This window comes from Myotis nattereri (genome assembly GCF_964212035.1).
Source record: "Myotis nattereri genome assembly, chromosome: 2".
Taxonomy (NCBI): domain Eukaryota; kingdom Metazoa; phylum Chordata; class Mammalia; order Chiroptera; family Vespertilionidae; genus Myotis; species Myotis nattereri.
The window spans coordinates 82084342-82107171 of record NC_138076.1 but is presented as its reverse complement, the minus strand read 5'-3'; the positions used below and the strand labels follow the sequence as shown (position 1 = coordinate 82107171).

The 22830-nt window shown below is 40.4% G+C and overlaps 1 protein-coding gene across 1 annotated transcript; it reads left to right on the top strand.

The window, feature by feature from the left end:
• Positions 1-2289: 2289 nt before the first annotated feature.
• Positions 2290-6542, top strand: LOC308513239 (kelch repeat and BTB domain-containing protein 6; the record flags this gene model as incomplete). The annotated part of the gene is made up of 1 exon (XM_081083145.1): positions 2290-6542. The coding sequence occupies one exon, from the start codon at positions 2290-2292 to the stop codon at positions 4303-4305; it is 2016 nt and encodes a 671-aa protein (XP_080939271.1). The 3' UTR covers positions 4306-6542.
• Positions 6543-22830: the final 16288 nt, after the last annotated feature.

Genomic DNA, 22830 nt, shown 5'->3' with positions numbered 1-22830 from the left:
CCAAATGGACCATTGGGGTTGTAAGTTGTCCTCAGTAAAATCTTGGCATTTTTTGGAGATAATAATATGAATTTTCACCTTAGCGGTGAAGCATATATTGGTGAGGATTCTGAACATCCTTGAAAAGTGGGTTGAAAGTTTCCCATAATACTAAGGTTAAACAAATAGGTTGCAACAAAACCAAACCAAGAGATGGCTCTAGGCCAGTGGTTCTCAACCTTCCTAATGCCACGACCCTTTAATACAGTTCATCATGTTGTGGTGACCCCCAATTTCATTGTTACAAATGGAACATAATTAAAGCATAGTGATTAATCACAAAAACAATATGTAATTATATATGTGTTTTCCAATGGTCTTAGGCGACCCCTGTGAAAGGGTCATTCGACCCCCAAAGGGGTCACGACCCACAGGTTGAGAACCGTTGCTCTAGGCAGTTCCTTACGAAGCTAAACATAGTCTTCCCATAGGATCCTTCAGTCACATTCCTTAGTATTTACCAAAATGAGCTGAAAACTTATGTCCTGAAATAAAAGAGTGCATGAGTGTCTAGAGCAGGTTTATTCACAATTGCAAAATTCAAAGCAAACAAAATGCCATTTAGTAAGTGAGTGGATAAGTAAATTGTGGTATATCCATATAATGGAGTATTACTCACTAACAAAAAAGAAATAAGCTATCAAGCCATGAAAAGACAAGAGGAACCTGAAATGAGTATTGCTAAGGGAACGAGGATATTTTAAAAGACTATACATCAGTCCTAGCTTGTTTGGCTCAGTGCATAGAGCAGTGGCTATGGACTGAAGGGTCTCAGATTCAATTCCAATAAAGGGCTTGCTTGCAGGCTTGATCTCCTGCCCCCATCGGAGACAACCAGTCGATGTGTTTCTTTCACATCAATGTTTTGTTTTGTTTGTTCCTCTCTCCCCCCTTCCCTTCCACACTCTCTAAAAAATCAATGAAAAAAATATCCTTGGGTGAGGATTAATTTTAAAAAAACTATCTTTCCTTATAGACCAATGATTTCAAATGAGTGGGTACTTCATTTTTCATAGATGCTATAAGAAAAGCTAAAACACGGAAACTGTGCAAGTACTTATTAATTATTCTACTAATATATAAAGACAAATATGTACTCAGAGAATCCTATGTATCCTATGCAATTTGTCTCATTTTTAAAAATATGTTTTTAGCCCTAGCTCAGTGGATAGAGCGTCAGACTGAGGACTGAAGGGTCCCGGGTTGGATTGCGGTCAAGGACACGTCCGGGTTGCGGGCTCCATCCCCAGTCAGGGGTATAGGTGAGGCAGCCGATCAATGGTTCTATCTCATCACTGATGTTTCTATCTCTCTCTTCCTCTCTGAAATCAAGAAAAATGTATATTAAAAATATGTTTTTATGTATATTAGAGAGAGGAAGGGAGAGGAGGAGAAAGAAACATCCTGATCGGTTGCCACCTGCATGCCCGTGACTGGGGATCAGTCCACAACCCGGGCATGTGACCTTGACCGGAATCCAACCCGACCCTTCATTCCTCAGGCCGACTCTCCAGCCACTGAGTCACCCCGCTACTGGGGACCAAGCCCGCAACCCGGGCTCGTGCCCTGGCCGGGAATCGCACTGGTGACCTCTCGGTTCCCGGGTCTACGATCAACCACTGAACACCGCGCTCGGGCTCATTTAATCTTAGAAGAACACTATGAGAGAGAAGGCAAACAATTAATAAATACTAGAACGGGAGCCTAATTTGCATTCCAAACTCAGAGTTCTACCATAACATGAAATCGGAATCGGGAAGAATCAGTTATTTTTAATTTCGTCAGCTGAAACAATGAACGGCAGATAAATCTCGCGATACTATGGAAACTACTACTCCCGGCATGCCACGCCGCTTCTGTACATGAGCCTATGCCTGTAGGTCTGGAGGACCCGGCATGCCTCGAGGCGCGAAAGGCCACCTGGGCATCGTAGTTCTCCTGGACGCCTAGCGGTACTGCCGTGCCAGCGCGGCGGCGGCGGCTGCGGCTTTCGGTGTCAGCCTGCGGTTCCGTGTGGGCGAGCTGAGGCGGAGGAAGGGCGTGAACTGGAAGCGGGTGAGTTGGCGCGGTCTATGCGGTAAAGGCAGGTGGCACCTCGGCACTGGGCTGAGTCAAGTAAATGGACTCGTGTGGTTGCCTCTCCGGAGACACCGTTATCGTTGCGCCCGCAACAGCAGGGTGAGGAGAAGCCGGAGCCCGGCCCTAGCCTAGCGCCCGCTCTCGCCCTCAGCGCCCGCCGCCATCTCCACCATGCAGTCCCGGGAGGACGCCCCGCGCTCCCGCCGCCTCGCCAGTCCCCGCGGTGGGAAGCGGCCCAAGAGGATTCACAAGCCCACGGTTTCGGCCTTCTTCACGGGCCCAGAGGAGCTGAAGGACGCGGCCCACTCTGCAGCCCTGCTGGCTCAGCTCAAGTCCTTCTATGACTCTCGGCTGCTGTGTGATGTGACCATCGAGGTGGTGACGCCTGGCAGTGGGCCTGGCACGGGCCGCCTTTTCTCCTGCAACCGGAACGTGCTGGCTGCCGCCTGCCCCTACTTCAAGAGCATGTTCACCGGCGGCATGTACGAGAGCCAGCAGGCGAACGTGACCATGCATGACGTGGATGCCGAGTCCTTTGAGGTGCTGGTCGAATACTGCTACACCGGCCGCGTGTCGCTGAGTGAGGCCAACGTGGAACGCCTTTACGCGGCCTCCGACATGTTGCAGCTCGAGTACGTGCGGGAAGCCTGTGCTTCCTTCCTAGCCCGCCGCCTGGACCTGGCTAACTGCACCGCCATCCTCAAGTTCGCCGATGCCTTCGGCCATCGCAAGCTGCGCTCGCAGGCCCAGTCCTTCATAGCCCACAACTTCAAGCAGCTCAGCCAGATGGGTCCGATTCGGGAGGAGACTCTGGCAGATCTGACCCTGGCCCAGCTGCTGGCCGTCCTGCGCCTGGATTGTCTAAACATAGAGCATGAGCAGACAGTGTGTCACGTTGCCTTGCAGTGGTTGGAGGCGGCTCCCAAGGAGCGGGGTCCCAGCGCAGCGGAAGTCTTCAAGTGTGTCCGCTGGACACACTTCGCCGATGAAGATCAGGATTACCTGAAAGGGCTGCTAACCAACACCACTGTGAAGAAGTACTGTCTGGACCTTATTGAAGGGGCTCTGCAGATGCGATATGGTGACATGATGTACAAGTCTGTGGTGCCAAAGCCCGACGGCGGCAGCAGCAGCAGCTCTGCTGTATACGCAGCAGAAAATCCACCCCAGAGGCTGGGTGCATGTGCCAAGAAGATGGTGATTTTCTTTGGTCACCCTAGAGATCCCTTTCTGTGCTGTGACCCCTATTCCGGGGATATTTACAAAGTGCCCTCACCTTTGACCTGCCTTGCTCACACTAGAACTGTAACCACCTTAGCCGTCTGTATCTCTCCGGACCATGACATCTATCTAGCTGCCCAGCCCAGGAAAGACCTCTGGGTGTATAAACCAGCCCAGAATAGTTGGCAGCAACTTGCAGATCGCTTGCTCTGTCGTGAGGGCATGGATGTGGCCTACCTCAATGGCTACATTTACATCTTGGGTGGGCGAGACCCTATTACTGGACTTAAATTGAAGGAAGTGGAATGCTACAGTGTTCAGAGGAACCAGTGGGCACTGGTGGCTCCACTACCCCATTCTTTTATCTCCTTTGACCTAATGGTAATTCAGAACTACCTTTATGCCCTCAACAGTAAGCGCATGTTCTGCTATGATCCTAACCACAATATGTGGCTGAAGTGTGTTTCTCTTAAGCGCCATGACTTTCAGGAAGCCTGTGTCTTCAATGATGAGATCTATTGTATCTGTGACATCCCAGTCATGAAGGTCTACAATCCAGTCAGAGGAGAATGGAGGCAGATTAATAATATTCCTTTGGTGTCAGAGACCAGCAACTACCGGATCATCAATCATGACCAAAAACTGTTGCTGATTACCTCACGCACCCCACAGTGGAAAAAGAACCGAGTGACTGTCTATGAGTATGACATTAGTGGAGACCAGTGGATTAATATTGGCACCACATTGGGCCTCTTCCAATTTGATTCCAACTTTTTCTGCCTCTCAGCTCGTGTTTATCCTTCCTGTCTTGAGCCTGGTCAGAGTTTCCTCACTGAGGAAGAGGAAATACCAAGTGAATCTAGTACTGAATGGGATTTAGGTGGATTCAGTGAGCTAGATTCTGAGTCAGGAAGTTCAAGTTCTTTATCTGATGATGATTTGTGGGTACAGGTAGCACCTCAGTGAAATGCACAGGATCTGCAGGGTTTGTTATAGATAGATTGAAACACTAAGGTATTTTTATTGCTTTGGAAAGTATCTAAAAGATAGACCCTTTTCCCTTTACTGGAAAAAAAGTTGATTAATTTCAGGTTTTCTTTAGAAAGGGTATTATTTGAAATACTAATGTAATGTAAGGTTAGAGAATTTAAGCACTCCAAAAATAAACCTATTTAATAATTTACTGTTCTAAAAATCCAATATTGTTTGGTTATTTAATATGTCTATATTTGACTATGATAATTTTGCCTTCCATTCTGTTTAGTGCCACAAGTACAGTAACTGGAATTTTAATTTTTAAAATAGCTGGATAGGGATTACTAGATAGGGTTTTGAAAGCATATATTTTTCCTCAGAACAGTGTAGTAGAATTCCAAAACTTTAAACTAGTATGTTTATACAACATGTGTTCTAACTTAAATATAATCTGCTAAATTTTAGTTATTTCCTCCCCTTTCATGAAGGAAAAAGATGCATATATGTTTAATGTGACAATGATTATAATGTGAAGGAATGTAATACTGTACAGAATGGCCATAAGCTCACTGGTATAAAAACAACAAAAAACCCCCACAGGATTCTACTGCTGGAAAAGAAATTCCAGTTTTAAATTTGTAATATAAAATGTGTATTTGCAAATAGTGACCAAGTTTCCATCTAAAAAGAATTCCATTCTAGCAGTGTCACTAATCATCTACAAAACTTAAAAAACAAACAAAAACAAAACCCCAGTAACTTGCTTTGTAGGTTCATGCGTTTTATCTATACTTGGTACATGCTTCATTGATTCAGAGGAACAATCCTTTTGTCCATTGGATGTGATTGTGTAAACTTTTATTCATTGTCTTAAAAAGTTATTGTGATTCTTAAAATATTTTGACTGTATAGTTTTGGTGTTCAGCTTACAAGATTTGTCAGCAAGATTTGATTATTCTTTACTGTTTTGTGAGGTAATACTGGTTTTGAAAATATGTATAAGCTAAGGACAGTATTTTATTGATTAGTAGTTATTGTATCTATCAACTATAAAATCAAGTGCCGGCAAAGAACTTTAAAACTTTAAGTTTTAAGTATAGAATTGTTTTGTGTAGCACTGAAATATTGTCAGTTTTGTAAGTCACTAAATGTTATTAGTAGCTTAAAGGTATTTTTGTATTAAAAGTTTACAGTTAAATAACATACGTGGATGATGGCTTTTCGGGCCAGTAGTGAAAGTATATTCATCTAAAATATTTCCCTAAGCAGTGGAATATATGGTTATTTTATTAGGGTATTTGTATCTGTTCTGAGTTTCTCTGTGAATTAATGCTTTAGTCTTTGTTTCTGTCACTATGTAAGGAAAAGTCCAGAAGTAGACTAAATCACATAAAACTGACATTGTTAAATACCAGAAAATATAAATGCTTACCTCTTAAGATGTACTAGATATTGTTGTCATTATTCATAATAAATGACCAGATGCTTATAGTATATACAATTACCTATACCCAATTAGCATTAGCTTCCTAAATCCTTATTTAATAACATGCTAATTCCTATTTGCTAGTGACAGAATGCTAACATTTCATACACCGTGGCAGAATACTAAGGCATGTGCTCTCTCAGGTGGGAAACAGAATTTTTGAATGATATACTATCATATGAAAATAAAGAGAGGGAGACAGGCAAGTTTTTTTTAAAAAAAGTATTCGGAGGCATTTTTATGGGCCATTTGAAGATTTTGCAGAACATTCCTGTTTATTTTTGATGAAATAAGATGCTTATCTTAGCAGTATGTGTTCCTTCAAAAGGTCAGTTACGCTCAGTTGCCTAAGGCTAAATTTTGTTCCATTTGATACCAGGGTTGTTCTAAGCACTGTACTTAACACAGAGCCCTTTCTCAGCAGTTCTTTTTTTCCCAACTTTTTCTTCACCAGTGACTTCTTTGGACAGCTTTCTGTTTTATCATGTTGAAAAAGGACAATGGATAATTCATCCAAATTATTCATCTATAGTTTATATAAGACAAATTCTCCAGGTTGCCATTTTCAACCTTTCAGTTAAAGCCTAAGCTAAATGGTAGTAATATCTTTGTTTACAAAGAGGTTTTCTTAGGAAGAATTTTAGTTTCGTGATATATTTGTGAATTAGGGAATAGATGTTAATCATTATTTTGTAGGTAAGTGATTTGTATGTGATTAGTAACAAATAAAACTGGTATTACATCCCAGACTTTCTGACTTTTTAATTCGGTGTTTCTGCTGAATGTATGCAACACTTGCTTGTGCAGTGAATGACATAACTAGCAGTGTTGAAATCCCTTTTTGATAGAAAAGCATCCTTGCCTCAGTTTTCCAATTAATCATCACATCTTTTAGCAAATTCTCGATATAATGTTGTTTGCAGGATTGCTATTTATAAGATTTAGAGTAACTGTAATTATTTTTTTATCTGTTCCCATAATCTGAAAAGCTCAAAGAGTCCAAATTTTTGCAAGTTCTTTTTAGTTAAAATAATAAATGGCATTATGGTTCCAAAAGGATGAAGTAGAAATTAATTTAGCAATAAGCTTGTCTATATATGGATTACAGATTAAAATTAAAAGCTCTTTTTATCATTTTTAATTGAGCTGGAATTAAAAAATTATCTGTACCTGATCTTGTTGAGAATATGGGGATAGCTTCTTTTTTTTTTTTAATCACTTGGGGATATCCATTTATCTTTAGAGAAAGGGTGGAAGGGAAGGAGGGAGTGAGGGAGGGAGGGAGGGGGAGAGAGAGAGAGAGAGAGAAATACATCAACTGGTTGCCTCCTGTCCATGCCCTGTCTGGGGCCGGGGATAGGACCTGCAACTGAGGTACATGTTCTTGACTGGGAATAGAACCCACTACCCTTGGGTCCACAGGATGACACTCTAACCACTGAGCTAAACCAGCCAGGGCTCTGGGGAAAGCTTTTGATCCATTCCACCAAAGGCATATATTCATAATTTTATATTTTCAATTATTTATGACACTTTTGAAGCTCATCAGACTCAAGGGAAGAGCACTTGTGACAGTCTCTTCTTCCCATACCTGTTTAAAAACTTCTACACATTTTTCATTATTCTAATTAACTTTAAAGGAACATTTATTTAGTAAATCTGATAAAGCAGGATAGTATTAAGAGGCAGAATTTATAGAAAATGTGACTACCACTAGAATCCCAAGGGAATTAATGTTATTTCTTGAACCTAGAGGGTTTAATAATCAATTTAATAATAATATAAAAATCAATTTAGCCCTGACCGGTTTGGCTCAGTGGATAGAGCATCGGCCTGCGGACTGAAGGGCCCCAGGTTCGATTCCGATCAAGGGCATGTACTTGGTTGCGGGCACATCCCCAGTGGGGAGTGTTCAGGAGGCAGCTGATCGATGTTTCTCTCTCATTGATGTTTCTAACTCTCTATCCCTCTCCCTTCCTCTCTGTAAAAAATAAATAAATATATTTTTTTAAAAAATCAGTTTAATAAAAATATAAAAAATTTATAATAACAAAACAAAAGATCCTGTTCACAAAAGCTGCCAAACCTCAGAATACCATGGAGGCAATAGGTTTCATGCAAAATAGGGAAAAGGACCACCTCCTTGACTCTGAACCAGTTGTCGCCTGGGTCTGTTTCATCAAACTTCCATTCCTCACATCTTTAACTTTGGAGACTCAATGTGGTACTAGGCACAGGAAGAGTGGGGAACAGATGTTTGTATAACATTTCATCTATATCTGAAATATATTTTCTCTTAAAACAACCTACCCTGTGGGGTGTCACCTATCTCTAATGGAGTCAAACTTTTACATTCTTACCTCCAAAGCTAAAATTGCTGCTTACAGCCACCATATCTCAATTAAGAATATTATTTTGGGATACACTTTGTTAATTCTGGGAACAGTTAAAAAGGACTTACTGTAAATTTCAGGCAAAGTATTTCTTCCAAAACAGATGTGTTTTTGCCTTAAAGAAAGAGTACAGCCAGGACTCTCAGTTGTAAGCAATATTACCTTAATTTAGATTTTAAGAAAGTAAAATAGAATTTTTTGCCCATTGTAACTGAAAGAATCCAGCAATGGCACTCATTCCAGGCACAGCCTGAACTAGAATCGCAGTGACTTCAGGGATTTCTTTGTACAGGGAAGATACCACAGATGCTTTCTCTCACCTTATACATTAGTTAGGATTCAGGTGTGGTTATATATACAGAGGCCCTGTAGTTGTTTTAATAAGACAGACTTTCCTGATAGAAAAATTCAATCCATTATGTTGACTCTGATCTAGAAAGTCATCTGAGACCAGGCTTTTCCTGTTTTCCTGTTATGCTATCCTCAGAGTGTTGTCCTGGTCTACATGGTGCAAGCTGGTTCCCCATCATGTTCATATTCCAGTCATCAAGAATAGGAGAGGGCATGACACTTCCCTATAAGGGAAGTTGTACACATCACTTCCAGTCACGTGACATTGGTCAAATCTTAACTACAATGGACACACCTTGTTGCAAAAGTGCACGGGAGGCACAGTTTTATTTTGAGTCAACATGTATAAAGTTAAAATTCAGGAATTTCTTCTTATAGAATGGGGGAGAAAGACTATTAGGTTAAATAGCAATCTGACATTGCTATTTAACCATGTGTCAGGCCAGATTTTATCACATGGCAGCCAAAATGATAACACCATCTCAGGGGTTATTGCAGTTGACACAACATACACCAGGCTTCCCACCATGGAAAGACTTCTGGAGCTCCCTGGGCTCCTGCTGTTGCACTGTACAGAAAAGGCAAGGGCAGTTGATCTTGTTTTGATTAAATAACAAAACTAATTGCATACTGGTACCTTAGATCGTGAGCCAAAGTCTAGTCTTGTCATTATATCATGGAATGTTCCAAGATTTTTAAAAAATTGACTTCAGAGTGGAAGGGAGAGGGAGAGAGAGGTAGAAACATCAATGATAAGAGAATCATTGAGCAGCTACCTCCTGCATGCCCCCCAGGGGGGGTTGAGCCCACAACCCCGGTATTGGCCCTGACCTGGAATCAAACCGTGATTTCCTTGTTCATAGGTTGATGCTCAACCACTGAGCCATGCCAGCTGGGCGACAAGGTTTTTAATATATACTATGACTGGGTTCTTCTCCACAGTCTATATATATATACTGCTTATTTAGTGTCATAGTCCCATTACTTTCTTTTCTGTATGGCCTTCTAACATGCTGGAATTACTCAGTTTATCGATTTGTTTGCTCTTTATTATTTGTCTCCTGCACTAACTCCATCATGGAGGGATGTACCACATCTGTCTTTTCCACAGGTTCTAACATAGTGCCAGGCACAGCAGAGGCGTTCGATGAATATTTGTTGAACAAAGAAATAAATGTATTTGGTGCTCGCTTGCACTTATATGAGAAGCCACTGCAGTTAGAGCTCTCATCATCCTGTCAATTTTCCAGCTTTGAAAGAGAGCTATTATTAAACTCTTTTGCTTGGTTGTCATAGCAACCCTGTGGTCTCCTGAGCTACAGGTTATTTCTAATGGGCACATTCTGCCAGACTACCAAACACTCAGTGTTTTCAATTATGGGATAATGATGCTATTATAAATCACATTTCTCAAAGTATACATTTCTCTGTCTTTTATAAAGATGTAAAATTAGAAAGTAAATATATTCAAATCAATGCAAGCTAGGGGAAATAAAGAGGTATGACACACATCTCTGTTCTCAACCCTTATATATTCCTTCAAGTTCCAACCTTCTCATAAGCACCTGTGAATTCAGTTGGGTTTTTGGCCATGTTTTAAAGGAAGTTTTGAAAGCTAATTGCTACAATACAACCTCTAAAGAGCTCCGTTACAGCTGAAATATTTTGTCTTTTTCTCCTCCTTGCTCATTTATTAAATTTGATGTTAAACCAGCAAATAATAGTAGTGTTACAAAAATCTAGATTTGCTCTGAAAAGATCCAAACTCAGGTACATCCCTCCCCCATTCCTTCCACTCATATTTTAGTGGCAGGAAGTGAGAAAGGTTTTGTTAAACTGGATTAGTCATCATAGAAAACTCATTATTATCAGTTCAATAAGATAGGGTGTATCTGGGCCATTCAATCAGCCATGAATGTAGTTTTTAAAAGGAAGAGTCTATAAGTGATTTTACATGTATGTTATGCTGTATTTTCGCTTCTGTAGGTTTTGGTCACATGTACTGGAGAGAGTCAGGCATCACTCAGGTCCAAGGTAGATTCCATAACAAATACTTCATTATATCTTTCCTCTGTGCAGTTCTAATGCTTTTCTCGCACAATTGTAATACCCACAATTGCATACTTTATCTAAAATAAATTATATTGGAATTAACTTATCTGGGCTTTGACATTATAAAAACAGTAACTACATCAATACATTCAACCAACTTCAATAAATAATATATAACTGAATGGAATATAAATCACTCAGAGAAAGACAAATACTATATGACTTCACTTGTATGTGAAATCTAAAGAACAATATAAACAAATAAATAGAACAGAAATAAACAAAATAGATATAGAGAACAGACTGATGGTTGCCAGAGGGAAGGGATATTGGGGTACTGGGTGAAAAAGGTGAAGAGACTGAGAAGTGCAGGTAGGTACTGGCAATATCAGGGGTACACTTTGTAAAGTATATGATTGTCTAACCACTATGTTGTACTAATACAAAATAATATTGAATGTAAAAAAGTTTAAAAACAAATAATATATAATGGGGACATTATCCGAGGACAAAGAAAAAGATAAAAAGGGATGGTATAGTGTGTAGTGTGTCAAGATTGAAGATTTTGGTACCTGAACCTTTGGGATATTTTTATTTATATATTTGTAAGAACTTCATTTTAGTCTTCTAGAAATCTCCATGCATTTTTATTCTTTTAAATAAGCGATGAAAAAAATAAAAATAATAAGCACTGAATATTACGTAACATTAGGTCATATGTCAAACCTATGAGATAGCCAAACCTAGATATATGCCTATTATTAAAACTTGAAAATAGCATAACAGAAGGTAAGGTTTTGCCAGGGCAAGGATCAGATGTTCAGCCATACCGGTTTTGCAACAATTGATTGACAAAGTCACCACATTACTAAGATGTCTACTATAGATGAAAAAGGAAATATAAACCATGAACCAGAACCAGGCAAAAGTGAAGAATGACATATCTGAAATCAAGAACACAATAGAAGGAATTAAAAGTAGATTGGATGAAGCAGAGGATTAAATCAGTAATTTGGAAGACAACTTAGAAATAAATACCAAATTAGAGCAGCAAATAGAAAAAAGAATTAAAAAGCAGGAAGATGGTTTAAGGGAGTTCTGGGAGAACATGAAACATAACAACATCCACATTATAGGAATACCAGAAGGGAAGAAGGTAGCAAGGAACAAAAAACCCTGTCTAAAGAAATAATGACACATCTACACGATGGAATACTATGCTGCTGTAAAAAAGAAGGAACTCTTACCATTTGCAACAGCATGGATGGAACTGGAGAGCATTATGCTAAGTGAAATAAGCCAGTCAATGAAGGAAAAATACCACATGATGTCACTCATTTCTGGATAATAAAGACCATTATAAACTTAAGAATAAAAATAGATACAGAGGCAGAGCTGCCTCGAACAGACTGTCAAACTACAGCAGGAAGGCCGGGGAGGGTGGGAGGGCAGGAGGGGGGTGGGTAAGAGATCAACCAAAGGACTTGTATGCATGCATATAAGCATAACCAATGGACATAAGACACTGGGGGGTAGGGGAGGCCAGGGAATTGTCAAGGGCGGGGGGAAAGAAAGGAGGCATATGTAATACTCTTTGTAATACTTTAAGCAATAAATAAATAAATAAATAAATATGCAAAAAAAGAAAAAAAGAAATAATGACAGAAAATTTCACCTGATGAAGGAAAGTGTCACACAATTTCAGGAGGCACAGAGAGTCACAATGACAACCCAAAGAGACCCACACCTAAACACATCATAATTAAACTGGCAAACAGAGAGACAGAAAATTATCTACAAAGGAGTTCCCATTAGAATGTCAGCTGACTTCTCAATAGAAACACTTCAGACCATAAGGGAGTGGCATGAAATAAGCAAAGTAATGAAAAGCAAGAGCCTAAATCCAAAACTACTGTATACAACAAAGCTATAATTTAAAATTGAAAGTGAAATAAAAAGCTTCCAGACCAAAAAAAAAAAAAAAAAAAGTTAAAGGAGTACATTACCACCAAACAGGCAATGTAAGAAATGTTAAAGGGACTGCTTTAAGAAGGAGAAGAAGAGCCGAAACCGGTTTGGCTCGGTGGTGGAGCGTCGGCCTGCGGACTGAAGGGTCCCGGGTTTGATTCCGGTCAAGGGCATGTACCTGGATTGCGGGCCTATCCCCAGTGGGAGATGTGCAGGAGGCAGCTGATCGATGTTTCTCTCTCATCGATGTTTCTAGCTTTCTGTCTCTCTCCCTTCCTCTCTGTGAAAAATCAATAAAATATATTTTTTTAAAAAAAAGGAGAAGAAGAAAAGGAGAGAGAGAGAGGATCATAGGCATAAAGAAAATAAAAATGGCAATAAATAAATACCTATCAATAATAACCTTAAATGTAAATGGATTAAATGCTCCAGTCAAAAGACGTGGGATGACTGAATGGATAAGAAAACATGACCCATGTTTTCTTAGTTAGTAGTTACAGAATAGTCATGGGGATGGATGTAAAATAGAGCATAGGGAATATGGTCAATAATATTGTAATTATGTATGAGGTCAGGTGGGTACTGGCAATATCAGAGGAACACTTTGTAAAGTATGATTGTCTACAAGAGAACCACCTCAGAACAAAAGATACAAACAGACAGAGTGAAGGGATGGAAATAATATTCCATCTAAATAAAAGAAAAAAAAAGTGGGGGGAATAATACTCATCTCAGACAAAACAGACTTCAAAACCAAGGCCATAACAAGAGACAAAGAAGGCCATTACATAATACTAAAGGGAATGATTCAACAAGAAACTATAACCTTTGTAAACATATATGCACCAAATACAGAGCACCCAAATACATAAACAACAACAGCTCTTGGTGGATTTTAAAGGAGAGATCAACAGCAATATAGTCATAGTAGGGGACTTTAACACCCCACTGATTGCACTGAATAGATCTTCCAGACAAAAAAATCAACAAGGAAACAAAGTCCTTAAATGACACACTTGATCAGATGGATCTAACTGATATTTATAGAACATTTCACCCAAAAGCAACAATATACATATTTCTGAAGCACATGTGGTACATTCTTAGACCACGTGGTACATTCTTAGATAAAACAAACCTATACAATTCCAAGAAGTTTGATATCATACCAAGCATCTTTTTGGATCACAAGGGCATGAAGTTAGAAATCAACTATAATAAAAAAAAAAACACACACTAAAACATAGCCCAGCTGGCATAGCTCAGTGGCTGAGCATCAACCTATGAACCAGGGGGGTCACAGTTTGATTCCCAGTCAGGGCACATGCCTGGGTTGCAGGCTCGATCCGGGAGGCAGAGGATCTATGATTCTTTCTCATCATTTCTATTTCTCTCTCTTCCTCTTCCTTCCTCTCTGAAATAAATAAAAATATTAAAAACCACTCAAAAATACTCAAATACATTTTGGCTAAATAACATGTTATTAAACAATGAATGGGTTACCAATGAGATCAAGAAAGAAATTTAAAAACTTCCTGCAAACAAATGAAATGAAGACATAACCAACCCAAACCTATTGGACACAGCAAAAGCAGTCCTGAGAGGAAGATTCATAGCATTGCAGACCTACTCAAGAAACAAGAAAAAGCACTAATAAACTATCTAACTCTACAACTAAATGAATTAGAAAGAGGACAATAAGAAAAGTCCAGAGGAAGTAGAAGAAAGGTAATAATAAAGACCAGAGTGGGAATAAATGACATAGAAACTACAAAAATAGTACAAAAGGTCAATGAGTCCAAAAGCTGGTTCTTTGAAAAAATAAACAAAATTGATGATCCTTTAGCCAAACACATTACGAAACAAAGAGAGAGGACCCAAATAAATAAAATCAGAAATGAAAGCAGAGAAGTAACCATTGACACCACAGAAATACAAAAGATTGTAAGCAAATACTTTGAACAATTATATGCCAACAAACTGGACAACCTGGGTGAAACGGACAAATTCCTAGAAAGATACTGGAAGAATTTTTCTAAAACCCATTCAGAAAGAATTAGAAAACCTGAATAGGCCAATATCAATTGATGAAATTAAAGCAGTAATTTAAACACTCCCAGCAAACAAAAGTCCTGGACTGGATGGAGTCACAGGAAAATTTTATCAAACATTCAAAGAATTAACAACAGTCCTCCTCAAACTAATTCAAAAAATTCAAGAGGAAGCAACATTTCCAAGCTCTTTTTATGAAGCCCACATTACCCTAATTCCAAAACCAGATAAAGACACTACAAAGAAAGAAAATTACAGGCCAATATCCCTGATGAACACAAATGCTAAAATCCTCAACAAAATATTAGCAAATCGGATTTAGCAATATATTTAAAAAATCACACACCATGATCGAGTGGGATTTATTCAGGGGATGCAAGTCTGGTACAATATTCACAAATCAATAAATGTGATACATCACATAAACATAATGAAAGATAAAAATCACATTATTATACCAATAGATGCAGAAAAAGCATTTGACAAAATCCAATACCCTTTTTAAAAATAATATTTTTATTAATTTCAGAAGGAGAGAGAGAGATAGAAACATCAATGTTGACAGAGAATCGTTGATCGGCTGCCTCCTGCATGCCCCTATTGGGGACCAAGCCCACAACCCAGGCATGTGCCCTGACAGGAATTAAACTGTGACCTCATGATCCAAATGTCGATGCTCAACCACTGAGCCACACCAGTTGGGCAGCACCCTTTTTTGACAAAAACTCTCAGTAAACTGTGAATAGAGGGATCATACCTCAACCTAATAAAGGCCATATATGACAAACTTACAGCCAACATAATACTCAGTGGGGAAAAACTAAAAGCATTTCCCTTAAGAACAGGAAAAAGACAAGGATGTCCACTTTTACCACTCTTATTCAACATACAACTGGAAGTCCTAGCCACAGCAATCAGACAAGAAGAAGAGATAAAAGGCATCCAAATTGGAAATGGGGTCATAAAACTGTCATTATCACAGACAACATGATATTGTACATAGAAAACAGTAAATAAAACAAGTTACTATAAAAGTAAACGTCATATGAATCCCAAAGCGTAGTATGTTACAAATGTAGTGTATAAAATAAACACTGTATAATCTTGTGCCTTCGCCTGAATCTCGATGGTGTAGGAATCAAATAACTCTATTGGCTTTCCTACCACTTCTCTGACTCTGCTTCATCTACATCATCTTTGAAGCCTTCTAATCTTTTGCTTTTCCCTTACACATTCTGGTCCTGTTTTGGCCATCTTCTTTCTTCACACGTTCTCCCTGTGCCATTGCATCCAATCCTGGTATGATGCTGATGACTCCCAAATCTGTATCTCTGGTCCATCATTTCTTCTGAGCTCCAGAATATATATCCAGTTATCTTGTTTCATTTATGTTCACAGTGAACACGTTCCAAACTGAACACTTTATCTTCACCCAATCTTACTTCACTCAAGCTGCTTCTCCCACATTTTGTTTCCTATTTCCATGGATTGCTTACTGTCCACTTGGTTATCCAAGCAACAGCTCAGACATTGTATTTCCATCACTGTTCACATCAAATTCAATTACTGAATCCTATTGAGTCCCCCAAATACAGTTACAATCTACCCACTTTCCTCCATCCCTTCTATCACTAATATAGCCCATATATATGCTGGCGTAGACTTCTATGATAGCCTTCCAGCTGGTTTGTTCTCTGATTCAGAATTTATTACTCTGGAGTCCACAGACCCCAAAGTATTTGTGGGTTGAATTAGGATAATTCATGAATTTTGATGGAGAAAAATATTATATCTTTATTTTCACTGATCTGTACCTAAACTAAGTATTTCTTTTTTACAAATGTAAGCAATAACTTTATTACCAATGGAAATCGTAAGTATTTTCATATCACATTATAGTGTTGCAAATATGTAAAACTCATTTATATTTATTAGTTTTTAAAAATATGATAATTATTAATAATACCCACTGCTAGATCTTGTCATTTAAATATGAAGAAGCATATATAATACTACCTTATACTTGAAAATATTTTCATAACTGTATTTTAGAATAATTGTTTTTGTATGTAATCCTAATAAATTTATTTATTTATTTATTTAATATCTTTTTTTATTGATTTCAGAGAGAAAGGGAGAGGGAGAGAGAAACAGAAACATCAATGATGAGAATCATTGATTGGCTGCCTCCTGCATGTCCTCCACTGGGGATCGAGTCTGCAACCTGGGCATGTACCCTGACCGGGAATCCAACCGTGACCTCCTGGTTTATAGGTAAACATTCAACCACTGAATACTCAGCTGGGCCCTAATAGATTTATTTTATTTTTAAAAATATATATTTTATTGATTTTTTACAGAGAGGAGGGGAGAGAGAGAGAGAGTTAGAAACATCAATGAGAGAGAAACATCGATCAGCTGCCTCCTGCACACCCCCTGCTGGGGATGTACCTGCAACAAAGGTACATGCACTTGACTGGAATCAAACCTGGGACCCTTCAGTCCGCAGGCTGATGCTCTATCCACTGAGCCAAACCAGTTAGGACCCTAATAGATTTATTGACATGTAATTCACATACCATGTAATTCCCTTAGTTAAAGTATATAATTTAATGGTTTTTGAATACTGATATTCACAGAATTGTGCAACCATCACCACAATCAATTAAAAATTTTTTTCTGACTTAGGTGGTGATTATATAATACAATATGCAGATGATGTATTATAGAATTATAACCCTGAAACCTACATAATTTTATTAACCCATGTCACCCCAATAAATTCAATTTTAAAAGATATAAAAGCTAAAGAATAATTTTTTCATTATTTTAAAAAAAACCCTGTCCTGGCTGGTGTGGCTCAGTGGTTAAGTGTAGACCCATGACCAGGAGATCATGGTTCGATTCCTGGTAAGGGCACATGCCTGGTTGTGGGCTCAGTCTTTAGTGAGGGGTGTGCAAGAGGCTGCTGATCAATGATTCTCATCCTTGATGCTTTTATCTCTCCTTCCCTCTCCCCTCCTCTCTCTCTGAAATCAATAAATCCTGCTAAAAGATACAGGATTCTTTTTAATATATATATATATTAAAAAGAATCCTGTATCTTTTAGCAGTTATTTCCCATTTCTTCTCACCTTTACTCCCTTCTCCCAAACCTGGGCAATCAATTGTCTACCCTCTGTCTCACATGTGGTCTTTTGTGTCTGACTTTTTCCACTTATTATTTATTTATTTATGTTAAATTTATTGGGGAGACATTGGTCAACATGATCATATAGGTTTCAGGTGTGGGTTTCTATGTTACAAGATCTGTATACTGCACCATGTGCCCATCACCCAAAGTCAAATCTTCTCCTATCACCATATGGCTTCATTCACTTAGCACAATGTTTCCAAGGTCTATTCATGCTGTGGTATGTATCAGTACTCATTCCTTCTTATGGTCTAACTAGAGGCCCGGTGCACAAAATTTGTGCATGGGTAGGGTCCCTACGCCTGGCCGGCGATCAGGGCCGATTGGGGCCTTCCTTCCTCCAGTTGCCTGCTGCCGGCCTGGGGCCTTCCTTCATTCAGCAACACCCCCTGGTGGTCACTGCACGTCATAGCAAGCGGTCAAACTCCCAGTAGGCTGAACTGGTCGGTTGAACTCCTGAGGGGACAATTTGCATATTAGCCTTTTATTATATAGGATAATATTCCATTGCATAAGTGTACCATATTTTATTTATTCATTCTCATTTCATGGACCTTAGGACTTTTTAGACTTTTTAGCTATAAGGAATCATGCTGCTATGAACATTTATTTATGAGTTTTTGTGTTTCAGTTCTCTTGGGTATATGCATGTTTAACTTTTTGAGAACTTCCACATTGTTTTCCAGAACTACTGTACTATTTTGCAATGGTATCAGCAATGTAGGAAAGTTACAGTTTCTCCACAGTAAAAAAATTGTTATTATTTCTTTTTTTTATAATTAAAGCCATCCTATTATATGAAGTGCATTCTCATTGTTGTTTTAGTTTGCATTTCTCTATTGTCAAATGGGTAATGAGATTAAACATTTTCTTCATGTGCTTTTTGGCCACTTTTATACCTCATATAGAGAAATATCTTCTCAGATCCACTGCCCATTTTTCAATTGGGTTGTCTTTTTATTGTTAAGCTGTTCCTTCCTCAGTTTCAGCAGGCCGCCCCGGGCATCAGGCTGCTCAGAGGTTCCTTCCAAGGCGAGGGAGTAGGGCTGGCACCCCAGTGGGCCTGAGAACAGAGTATCATGCCAAAGAATATTATTCTCCAGACTTAAAACCCAATGGGCCCTGCCAGATAGCTCAGTTAGAGCATTGTCCTAATATGTCAAGGCTGCAGACCAGTTCGATCCCCGGTCAAGGCACATAAAAGAAACAACCAATGAATGCATAAATGAGTGGCATAACAAATGAATGTCTCTCTCTCTCTCTCTCTCTCTCTCTCTCTCTCTCTCTCTCTCCTCTTTCTCTAAAAATCAATTTAAAAGACTATAATGAAATTTTCCCTAGTAAGTTTTACACTTGCTTGGGATCCATGAGCCCTTAAAAAAATAATCCAAATTTTCCCTTTGGGGATGGTAATGTCCATCCTATGCCTGTTCCATCATTGTATTTTGGAAGCAGACAATTTGTTTTCACAGGTTCACAGCTAGAGAGCAATTTTTGCCTCAGAATGAATCATAGCTCCAGTCTCTTCCACACTTGATTTAGATTATATTTAGTTGAACTTTGGGACTTAGAGCTGATGCTGGAATGGGTTCAGGCATTTGAGCTTTTGGGACTGCAGTGAATCTATTTTGCATGTGAGATGGACTTGAATTTTTGGGGTCTAGATGGTGGACTAAATTATGTGTTGAAGGCTTAATCCCCAGTATGTCTAAGTGTGACTGTGTAAAACTGGGGGTCTTTATGACATTAATTACGTTTTGTTTTAAGTCCTAGCTCTAGAAATCACCTCTCCTCCCCACCACTGCCACCTCCAAAGACCTAACCTTTCCCCCCAAATAATCAGCAATGCTTGAGGCAGCAGAAGACAGTAGCCCCCACCTGACTAATGGTCACAGGGTCCTGACCTCTGGCAGGCTAAAGATAACATCTCTTTTTTTCCTTTTTTTTTGTTAATCCTCACTTGAAGGATTTTTTTCCATTGATTTTTAGAGACAGTAGAAGTGAGGACGGAAGAAAGAGAGAAAAACATAGATGTGAGAGAGACACACATCGATTGGTTGCCTCCTACACACATCCCAACTAGGGCTGGGATCAAAACTCCAACCCAGGTACCTGCCCTTGGCTGGGAATCAAACCCGAGATCCTTTGGTGTGCGGGCCAACACTCTAAACCACTGATCAACACCAGCCAGGGCTAAAGATAACATCTTGACCTAAGTAATGCTTCAACTCCTGAGCCCTAAGGTGGAATGACCCCCTGGTTACTTTTCCAAGAGATACTGGAGCTGTTTTAAGACCGGAAGAAATAACTTATCACCTTTACCTTACCTCCAATCAATGAATTCCCAACAGAACCCCTAGCCCCTGAACCACAAGTGTGTTGTGATTTCTTCTCTTATATGATCTGTAAACCACAGGTCATTGGGGAGTTCAGGCTGTTGAGCATATGCTTCCCATTCTCCTGTGTGGTGCCATCCTATATAATAAAAGAGAAACATGTAAATTGACTATCCCTCTGCTATGCTCACCAGCCAATCAGGAGTGCGTGTGCAAATTAACCCGACAAAGATGGTGGGTTAATTTGCATACACAGGTGCCAGGTGGAGAGCCAGCAGCTTGGGGGGACGTGGCTCTCTTGGTTGCTCCCTCAAGGCGCCAGGTGAAGAGCAGAACGGGAGAGCCGGCGGAGAGTGGGGTGCCTTGGAGAACTTGGCTCCCCAAGCTGCCAGATGGAGAGCAGAGAGGGAGAGCTGGTGGCTTGGAGGACTTGGCAGAGTGGGAGGCTGTGGGACAGATACAGAGCAGGAAGGGAAAACCAAGAGCGCGAGGAGCACCAGGAATTCTGGGAATAGTAGTTTTGGTGGCAGCCCAGGACCAGAAGCAGAAGTCGAGAGTGTGGGGAGCACCAGGAATGCTGGGAATTGTAGTTCTGGTGGCAGATGGATCTCCTAGAGCAGTGATGGCGAACCTTTTGAGCTCGGCGTGTCAGCATTTTGAAAAACCCTAACTTAACTCTGGTGCCATGTCACATATAGAAATTTTTTGATATTTGCAACCACAGTAAAACAAAGACTTTTATTTTTGATATTTATTTTATATATTTAAATGCCATCTAACAAAGAAAAATCAACCAAAAAAATGAGTTTGTGTGTCACCTCTGACACGCGTGTCATAGGTTCGCCATCACTGTCCTAGACACTAGAGCAAAGTGAACCTGGAGCAAGTTACTGTTGCAGTGGGGGATGGAGAGAAAGCAAAGGTGAGAGACAAGTAAAATCAAAGTGTATAGGAAAATTTAAGGAGAAGATATCCTAAAACTTCCAGGAAATCTCCACCAATGAAGCAAAGAAAAAAAATGCCTCTATTATTCTGTGAGCAACAAACCAAACTGGGTTGGGGGTCTCAGACAATTCACTCATATTATTGCAAAGACAGACAGAAACTCCCAGATTGGAGAGGGCTCCCCTGAGGGTTCCCAGATTGGAGAGGGTGCAGGTTGGCTGAGGGACCCACCCACAGGGCACGAATCTTCGTGCACCGGGCCCCTAGTCTATATATATAAAAGCCTAATATGCTAAGTGTCTGACTGTTCGACCATTCGGCCAGTCACTATGATGCACACTGACCACCAGGGGAGAGACGCTTTGACCAGTAGGTTAGCTTGCTGCTGGGGTCTGACTTATGGGGACTGGGTGAGATGGGCTAGACATGCCCTGGAGCCCTCCTGTGGTCCCTCCCCATCCCTGATCATGCACCAGTGAGGATCCCTCAGGTTGGCCTGTGCCCTCTTGAAATCTGGGACCGCTCAGGGGATATCTGAGAGCTGGTTTCAGCTTGATCCCTCCAGGCCAGGCCGAGAGACCCCACCAGTGAATGAATCTGTGCACCAGGCCTCTATTTTATAATAAAACTAGAAATTCATGCACAAGGGGGGGGTGTATGTCTCTCAGCCAAGCCTTCACCCTCTCTAATCTGGGACCCCACTGGGATCAGGCTTAAATGGGCAGTTGGACATCCCTCTCACAATCCAGGACTACTGGCTCCCAACCACTCACCTGCCTGCCTGCCTAACTGCTTCTGTCTGCTGGCCTGATCACCCCCTAACCATTCCCCTGCCAGCCCGATTGCCCCTAACTGCCCTCCCCTGCTGGCCTGGTCCCTCCCAACTGCCCTCCTTTGCAGGCCTTGACCTTCCCAACTGCCCTTCCCTGCAGGCCTGGTCCCTCCCAACTTCCCTCTCTTGCTGGCCTGATTGCCTACAACTGCCCTCCCCTGCTGGCCATCTTGTGGTGGCCATCTTGTGTCCACATGGAGGCAACCATCTTTGACCACACGGGGGCAGCCATCTTGTGTGTTGGCGTGATGGTCAATTTGCATATTACTCTTTTATTAGATAGGATTAGCCAATATTTCTCTACTGTAATCTTTGTGTCTAGTGTTTGACTCTGCTAGTGTCTGGTGAACAAACTCTTGCTGTTCCTGCAACACAAATGGAAATTCTGTTGGGACTTAGTCCTGAGTCGGTTTTCTGCCTGTAGTTCAGCAACCCCTGGCTGGTAGCAGTCGCTCCAGATTCTGTGTGAGCAGCTGTCTGGACTGATTGCTCCAGGGACAGATCTACAGTGTTCACCATTGACTGGGCACGGCTGACCAACAGTGCTTTCATTTTGCAGTGAGAGAAAGTGGGTACTTGGTTTAGAAGACATCTACTGGTAAGTAGCCTTGTAGGTAAAGATCCCAGGGACACTCCCCTGTTACTTTTGGTTGGGTCCTTGAGGAACTCATTTACTTGGTTTGAGGGTCCCCTATTGGTTGCATTAGGAAAAAGATCCTGAGAGGTTGCAATTAGTAACTAGGCTTGATTACTGGAATTATATCGGTTATTTGTTGAGTCTGTGTCTCAACTCAAGTGTGGAATTTTGTTTGTAACTTGAAACTGGTTATGAATTCCGTCTAGAGCTTGCAAATTAAATCTGAAAGTATAGTTTGGGGGAAATGTATGAATGTGCGTGAGTGAGATAT